Source organism: Coregonus lavaretus (assembly GCF_964263955.1).
Source record: "Coregonus lavaretus genome assembly, chromosome: 24".
Classification (NCBI taxonomy): Eukaryota; Metazoa; Chordata; class Actinopteri; order Salmoniformes; family Salmonidae; genus Coregonus; species Coregonus lavaretus.
The window spans coordinates 34,051,472-34,060,230 of NC_140011.1; the positions used below are offsets into that span (position 1 = coordinate 34,051,472).

The window sequence follows — 8,759 nt, forward strand, 5'->3', positions numbered from 1 at the left end:
TCACTCTGACAGAGCTCCAGAGTTCCTCTGTGGAGAACCTTCCAGAAGGACAACCATCTCTGCAGCCCTCCACCAAACCAGGCCTTTATGGTAGAGTGGCCAGACGGAAGCCACTCCTCAGTAAAAGGCACATGACAGCCCATTTTGAGAAACAAGATTCTCTGGTCTGAGGAAACCAAGATTGAACTCTTTGGCCTGAATGCTAAGCGTCACGTCTGGAAGAAACCTGGCACCATCCCTACGGTGAAGCATGGTGGTGGCAGAATCATGCTGTGGGGATGTTTTTCAGTGGCAGGGACTGGGAGATTAGTCAGGATCGAGGGAAAGATGAACGGAGCAAAGTACAGAGAGATCCTTGATGAAAACCTGCTCCAGAGCGTTCAGGACATCAAACTGGGGCAAAGGCTCACCTTCCAACAGGACAACGACCCTAAGCACACAGCCAAGACATTACATTTACATTTACGTCATTTAGCAGACGCTCTTATCGAGAGCGACTTACAAATTGGTGCATTTTTTTGGGGGTGGGGTTGGGTAAGGGGGGGTAATATGATTACTTTATCCTATCCCAGGTATTCCGTAAAGAGGTGGGGTTTCAAGTGTCTCCGGAAGGTGGTGAGTGACTCCGCTGTCCTGGCGTCGTGAGGGAGCTTGTTCCACCATTGGGGTGCCAGAGCAGCGAACAGTTTTGACTGGGCTGAGCGGGAACTGTGCTTCCGCAGAGGTAGGGGGGCCAGCAGGCCAGAGGTGGATGAACGCAATGCCCTCGTTTGGGTGTAGGGACTGATCAGAGCCTGAAGGTACGGAGGTGCCGTTCCCCTCACAGCTCCGTAGGCAAGCACCATGGTCTTGTAGCAGATGCGAGCTTCAACTGGAAGCCAGTGGAGTGTACGGAGGAGCGGGGTGACGTGAGAGAACTTGGGAAGGTTGAACACCAGACGGGCTGCGGCATTCTGGATGAGTTGTAGGGGTTTAGTGCCAAGCTTGTAGCTTATACCGAAGAAGACTCGAGGCTGTAATGGCTGCCAAAGGTGCTTCAACAAAGTACTGAGTAAAGGGTCTGAATACTTATGCAAAATTTTCTAAAAATCTGTTTTTGCTTTGTCATTATGGGTTATCGTGTGTAGATTGATGAAAAAACAACTATTTAATCCATTTTAGAATAAGGCTGTAACGTAACAAAATGTGGAAAAAAGTCAAGGGGTCTGAATACTTTCTGAAAGCACTGTACAATAATAACAATAACTAAGAACACAATATGAACAAAGGCCCTTTAATAGGTATAGTTTAACATTAAGACAAAGTAACTGGATGCATCAGATGGGTCAAAAATACATTTAAAACACAGGAGGAGGACAGGTCATAACAAAATCCTGTTCTTTACCATTTCATACCAAATTCTTAGCAGGAAGAAAAATTTGACATTTTGCTAAAAATTGACGTGCAAAAATAACCACTGAACGCGGTACATGACCCTGTTGCTTTGGGTCCAGAGAACCCACTACATATGCTGGATGTAACTCCAGCTGTGCATTTTAAAGTATATTCTCAGTATTGTCAACCTATTTAGAGGGGATTTAAATTGGTAATGTACATTTTCCATAATTGCAGATGGACCAGTTTACAAGGATAATACACTGGGACAGAGATTGACAGCTAAAAGCCTGAAACTAAATGTGCTCTGTTCTAATCAGACAAACACTCCTTCAGATAGAGATTGTTTCCATTTTCTCTCTGAAAGGGCCAATCAATACCAGGAAGAATTGGAACAATTGCAAGTGATTACATATTTACATTTCATGGTGGCATTAATAGTTAAAGGTACATTCAGCAATATGACGTGACTATAAATAGCGACTTCTGACAAAGAGAGTAGGAAGAAAGAAGCTAATCTGGGCAGCATTACCACACAGCTATCATACTGCATGAGAGAGTATGGAACTCCTGGCTTGTACAAATATATGCAGCTGTTTATCACTATATCTGTGTGGGTGGGTGCTAACAAGCAGTGGTGTAAAGTACTTAAGTAAAAATACTTTAAAGTACTACATAAATCGTTTTTGGGGGTATCTGTACTTTACAATTTATATTTTGGACAACTTTTACTTTTACTTCACTACATTCCTTAAGGAAATAATGTACTTTTTACTCCATACATTTCCCCTGACACCCAAAAGTACTCGTTACAGTTTGAATGCTTAGCAGGACAGGAAAATGGTCCAATTCACACACTTATCAAGAGAACATTCCTGGTCATCCCTACTGCCTCTGATCTGGCAGACTCACTAAACACAAATTATTTGTTTGTAAATTATGTCTGAGTGTTGGAGTGTGCCCCTGGCTATCCGTAAATTAATAAAACACGAAAAATGTGCCCTCTGGTTTGCTTAATATAAGGAATTTCAAATTATTTATACTTTTACAATTGATACTTCAGTATATTTTAGCAATTACATTTACTTTTGATACTTACAGTGGCTTGCGAAAGTATTCACCCCCCTTGGCATTTTTCCTATTTTGTTGCCTTACAACCTGGAATTAAAATGGATTTTGGGGGGGTTTGTATCATTTGATTTACACAACATGCCTACCACTTTGAAGATGCAAAATATTTTTGTGTGTGAAACGAACAAGAAATAAGACCCAAAAAAAGAAAACTTGAGCGTGCATAACTACTCACCTCCCCAAAGACAATACTTTGTAGAGCCACCTTTGGCAGCAATTACAGCTGCAAGTCTCTTGGGGTATGTCTCTATAAGCTCCCAAGTGGTGCAGTGGTCTAAGGCACTGCATCTAAGTGCTTGAGGCGTCACTACAGACCACCTGGTTCGATTCCAGGCTGTATCACAACCGGCCGTGATTGGGTGTCCCATAGGGCGGCGCACAATTGGCCCAGCGTTGTCCGGGTTTGGCCGGTGTAGGCCGTCATTGTAAATAATAATTTGTTCTTAAATGACTTGCCTAGTTAAATAAAGATTTAAAAAATAAATAATAATAAGCTTGGCACATCTAGCCACTGGGATTTTTGCCCATTCTTCAAGGCAAAACAGCTCCAGCTCCTTCAAGTTGGATGGGTTCCGCTGGTGTACAGCAATATTTAAGACATCCCACAGATTCTCAATGGGATTGAGGTCTGGGCTTTGACTAGGCCATTCCAAGACATTTAAATGTTTTCCCTTAAACCATTCGAGTGTTGCTTGAGCAGTATGCTTAGGGTCATTGTCCTGCTGCTAGGTGAACCTCCATCCCAGTCTCAAATCTCTGGAAGACAGAAACAGGTTTCCCTCAATAATTTTCCTATATTTAGTGCCATCCATTATTCCTTCAATTCTGACCAGTTTCCCAGTCCCTGCTGATGAAAAACATCCCCACAGCATGATGCAGCCACCACCATGCTTCACTGTGGGGATGGTGTTCTCGGGTGATGAGAGGTGTTGGGTTTGCGCCAGACATAGCGTTTTCCTTGATGGCCAAAAAGCTCAATTTTAGTCTCATCTGACCAGAGTACCTTCTTCCATATGTTTGGGGAGTCTCCCACATGCCTTTTGGCGAACACCAAACATGTTTGGTTATTTATTTCTTTAAGCAATGGCTTTTTTCTGGCCACTCTTCCGTAAAGCCCAGCTCTGTGGAGTGTACGGCTTAAAGTGGTCCTATGGACAGATACTCCAATCTCCGCTGTGGAGCTTTGCAGCTCCTTCAGGGTTATCTTTGGTCTCTTTGTTGCCTCTCTGATTAATGCCCTCCTTGCCTGGGCCGTGAGTTTTGGTGGGCAGATCTCTCTTGGTAGGTTTGTTGTGGTGCCATATTCTTTCCATTTTTAATAATGGATTTAATGTTGCTCCGTGGGATGTTCAAAGTTTCAGATATTTTTGTATAACCCAACCCTGATCTGTACTTCTCCACAACTTTGTCCCTGACATGTTTGTAGAGCTCCTTGTTCTTCATGGTGCTGCTTGCTTGGTGGTCCCCCTTGCTTAGTGGTGTTGCAGACTCTGGGGCCTTTCAGAACAGGCATATATATACTGAGATCATGTGACACTTAGATTGCACACAGGTGGACTTTATTTAAATAATTATGTGACTTCTGAAGGTAATTGGTTGCACCAGATCTTATTTAGGGGCTTCATAGAAAACATATGCACGCACCACTTTCCGTGATTTATTTTTGTGAATTGTTTGACAAGTTATTTTTTTAATTTCACTTCACCAATTTGGACTATTTTGTGTATGTCCATTACATGAAATCCAAATAAAAATCAATTTAAATTACAGGTTGTAATGCAACAAAATAGGAAAAACGCCAAGGGGGCTGAATACTTTTGCAAGGCACTGTAAGTATATTTAAAACCAAATACTTTTAGACTTTTACTCAAGTAGTATTTTACTGGGTGACTGACTTTTACTTGAGTCATTTTCTATTATGGTATCTTTACTTTTACTCAAGTATGACAATTGGGTACTTTTCCCACCACTGCTAACAAGGCCTTGCGCTCTCTCTGAAGTTATTGCACCGCTGTTCATGGTAACGTCACATCACTGAGTCTCTGTCACCATGGCGGTGGCATTAATAGTAGCAAACTAACTATTGTTACAATTCCATAATATGGTCTTTGGACATGGTTGCATATAACTCCATTCCATATCAAAATACATTTGACGAGCACCTTAAAAGATGAGTATCTCCAGCAGACAACGCTGATACACACCAGGTAGGTTGTGGAGTTGTATGGAAGAAGGGGGACATGATACATGGGTACATTTCATATTCTATAAACTACTTTCACATTTCTAAGATTATAAAGCACTAAAGGATATGTCAGGGGGTCAGACAGGCACATGAAGTGTCTCTGAAATGAATAGGCTACCCTGGTCACGTGACAATACTTAGGATGTAGATAGATAGCCTGTTTCTCAGGGATGGAATTTTAGACTTCCTCACACAGTACAGTAATGGAATAGGAAGACTAATGTCATGTTTCTAATGCTGTAGACAGAAGGATGTGCCCATCCTACACACAGTCCACATCGTCCCCATCAGCTCCCCACTCATCAAACCTCATCTGAGGGGAGGGGGCAGCAGGGTGGAGGCTGTTGATGTTGTCCAGGGCGTCTGGGTCCGGCTCCTCTCCCAGGCCTGCCTCCATGTCTCCAGACTCCTCACGGTGAGTGCGGACATGCTTGCGCAGTGCCGCAGGCTCCTTGAAGGTGCGGTTACAGAAGGGGCAGACGCAGGGCTTCTCTCCGGTGTGGATGCGCTGGTGGTGCTTCAGGTGCTGCAGTCGGCTCAGACGCTTGCCACATATGGCGCACACGTAGGGCTTGTCACCAGTGTGGGTGCGCTGGTGCTTGCGCAGGCCATCTAAATGGCGGAAGATTTTAGGACATTCAGAGCAGGAGTAGGGCTTCTCGCCTGTGTGAATTCGAAGATGGGTTTTCAAGGCCCCTGACTCACGGAAGCGGCGGCCACACACCCCACACGGGTAGGGCTTCTCTCCTGTGTGGATGCGGATGTGCTTCTTCAGGCTGGAAATGAGGCGGAAGGTCTTCCCACACTCCAGACAGTGGTGGGGGCGATCTGCATCTGGGTCTCCTGGAGAGGTGGACGGTCCTGCTGTCTCTCCCGCCCTACCTGGGGACATGCTGTCCCTTCCCACTGCTCCAGGAGCCCTCAACACCGCTTTCTGTCCTGCCAGTTCACCCTGAGCCGAACCACCAGTGGCGGTACGCGGCCTCATGGGTTTTGGGTGACGAAGAGAGTAGCTGCCGGAGCGCGATGACCCATCCTGCTCCACCACATGGATATATCCCAGATCACCCACATTCTGGGCCGTCTGCTCACCACCGCCGCCAGCACCCCCGGCGCTCCTCGGCCCTGGCCCTCTCCTGCAGGCCTGCCCTGGACCTGAACTTGGACCAGGCCCCTGCTCTTCTTTGATCTCAAATCTCGTTCCTCCTTCTCGTGTTCCCTGTTGCTGCCTCCTCTCATCTGTTTAGTACAAAATAACAGAAAGGGGTATAAGCAAAGACATTCAATGTTTCAATTCATTCCAAATGAAAGGCATGAAGCTACAACACAAACTACATGACCAAACGTATGTGGACACCTGCTCATCAAAGATCTCATTCCAAAATCATGGGCATTAATATGGAGTTTGTCCCCCCTTTGCTGCTATAACAGCCTACACTCTTCTAGGAAGGATTTCCACTAGATGTTGGAACATTGCTGCGGGGACTTGCTTCCATTCAGCCATAAGAGCGCTAGTGAGGTTGGGCACTGATGTTGGGCGATTAGGCCTGGCTCGCAGTCGGTGTTCCAATTCATCCCAAAGGTGTTCAATGGGGTTGAGTTCAGGGCTCTGTACAGGCCAGTCAAGTTCTTCCACACAGATCTCGACAAACCATTTCTGTATGGACCTCCCTTTGTGCACTAGGGCATTGTCATGCTGAAACAGGAAAGGGCCTTCCCCAAACTGTTGCCACAAAGTTGGAAGCACAGAATCATCTAGAATGTCATAGCGTTAAGATTTCCCTTCATTGGAACTATGGGCCCTAGCCCGAACCATGGAAAACAGCCCCAGACCATTACTCCACCTCCACCAAACTTTACAGTTGGCACTATGTATTGGGGCAGGTAGCATTCTCCTGGCATCCGCCAAACCCAGATTTGTCAGTCGGACTGCCAGATGGTGAAGCGTGATTCATCACTCCAGAGAACGCGTTTCCACTGCTCCAGAGTCCAATGGCGGCAAGCTTTACACCACTCCAGCCGACGCTTGACATTGTGCATGGTGATCTTAGGCTTGGGTGCAGCTGCTCGGCCATAGAAACCCATTTCATGAAACTCCCGACTAAAAGTTATTGTGCTGATGTTGCTTCCAGAGGCAGTTTGGAACATGGTAGTGAGTGTCGCAACCGAGGACCGATGATTTTAACGCGCTACGCATTTCAGCAGTCCTGTTCTGTGAGTGTGTGTGGCCTACCACTTCGTGGCTGAGCCGTTGTTGCTCCTAGACATTTCCACTTCACAATAACAGCACTTACAGTTGACCGGGGCAGCTCTAGCAGGGCAGAATTGTGACTAATTGACTTGTTGGAAAGGTGGCATCCTATGACGGTGCCATGTTGAAAGTCACTGAGCTCTTCAGTAAGGCCATTCTCCTGCCTATGTTTTTCTATGGAGATTGCATGGCTGTGTGCTCGATTTTATACACCTGTCAGCAACGGGCATGGCTGAAATAGCCGAATCGACTGATTTGAATGGGTGTTCACATACTTTTGTATATATAGTGTAGGTAGTGATATTCTCTATTTTTATATCTACATATATACATAGGATTGCCTTATGACAAATGGGAATAATTTACCTGGCCGGCTGGGGTCGGAGCAGATGTTAGGTGCGTTGGCAGCATAGGAGTCCATAGAATGGTTGGTCACAGAGCCGTCTGGTTGGATAGAGAGCTGACACATTTTATAGTCATCCCTGGAGTCGTACCCATGCAGAGACTCACTGAGAGAGCCACCCATCTCTAGGTCGACCCCGGAAACACACCGGCCGTCCGCGCCGTTGACATTTCGGTGGCTCTGGCGGTCCCTGTCCATACTTGTGTTCATAGAGCCAATAGATGTGAGAGAGGGGGCGAAAACTGACTGACCCATGGTCTGTGCACCAGGGAATGGAATTTGCAACTGGTCAATTAACTTTTGGGCGCTGCTAAGGCATTCCTGCAACGTCCTCAATTCCACTTTGAGTCTTTCGTTCTCCTGCTCCTTGTTAACCAGCTCTTGTTGCGTCTCGTTGAGCACAAGTACTACCTCGCCCAAGAGGGTATCCACAGCAGCGGATAACGTGGTTCGAATGGTCGGGGCTAATCGTGTCTTGAGTGAGGATACAGTCATGTTGCCCTGGCATGCTTGGTGCGCATACTCAGCCTTCTCTACTTTACGATCATAACAAGACTCAGTCCCAGCTCGGTTTGGGGCGTTGATTATACTTTGTTTACGATTAGCACCACCGGCTGTGCTATTGCTATTCAACGGAGAATCCATGCCGCTGTTACAATTTCCTCGCCTGGAGGCCATAGCTAGCTAACTACAGTAGCTAACGTTACTGCGCTGGCCAGCTGGCGCCGCCTGAGAATGCCGCCTGAGACTAGCTAATAGTTAAAACGTGAAAGAGAAATATTTCGCTGTAAGCAAACCCAACTAGGTACCGGTCACTATGCCAATAAATCATGTAATTAGCTAGCTCACTAGCTAAGGCCGAAAAAATAAGCTATCGTTCCTGTTAGCTGGCAAGCAAGCTAACGTTAGCTAGCTAGTTGACTGCGTGCTGCTAGTTAACCAAGATACTGACGGTGATGAATGGAAATGTTCTGCCAAATTCAGCAACAGAAGTTTGTTTTTGTTTATATTAACAGCGTGTCTGGAGTAAACTTGCACTATAATCTAATACAGCGCTATGCTAGTCGCAATGCCAACCGCCGTTCGACGTCCATCTTCTATTTCTAGATAGGGGCGTTTCACCGTCGCATATGAATGACGTGTCCTCTGGTACATGCAATGGAAGCGTCCTCTGCCCAGGTGTTGCTGACGGATGCCATTTCTTGCAACGCCTGTTAGGCATTTTCAGTATCAGCGAACCACATCATATGTTATAGCAATCAATTCAATTCAATTCAATTCAAGAGGCTTTATTGGCATGGGAAACACATGTTTACATTGCCAAAGCAAGTGAAATGGATAAACAAAAGTGAAAT

At 45.8% G+C, this 8,759-nt stretch overlaps 1 protein-coding gene across 1 annotated transcript; it reads right to left on the reverse strand.

Moving 5' to 3' along the window:
- Nucleotides 1-4,148: 4,148 nt before the first annotated feature.
- On the reverse strand, nt 4,149-8,509 carry LOC311100178 (uncharacterized protein). Its single transcript, XM_084140983.1, has 2 exons — nt 7,368-8,509; nt 4,149-5,989 (listed from the first exon to the last, which is right to left on the reverse strand). Exons 1-2 carry the CDS (start codon nt 8,080-8,082, stop codon nt 5,013-5,015), a joined length of 1,692 nt encoding a protein of 563 aa, XP_083997109.1. The 5' UTR covers nt 8,083-8,509; the 3' UTR covers nt 4,149-5,012.
- Between the last annotated feature and the right edge of the window lie 250 nt (nt 8,510-8,759).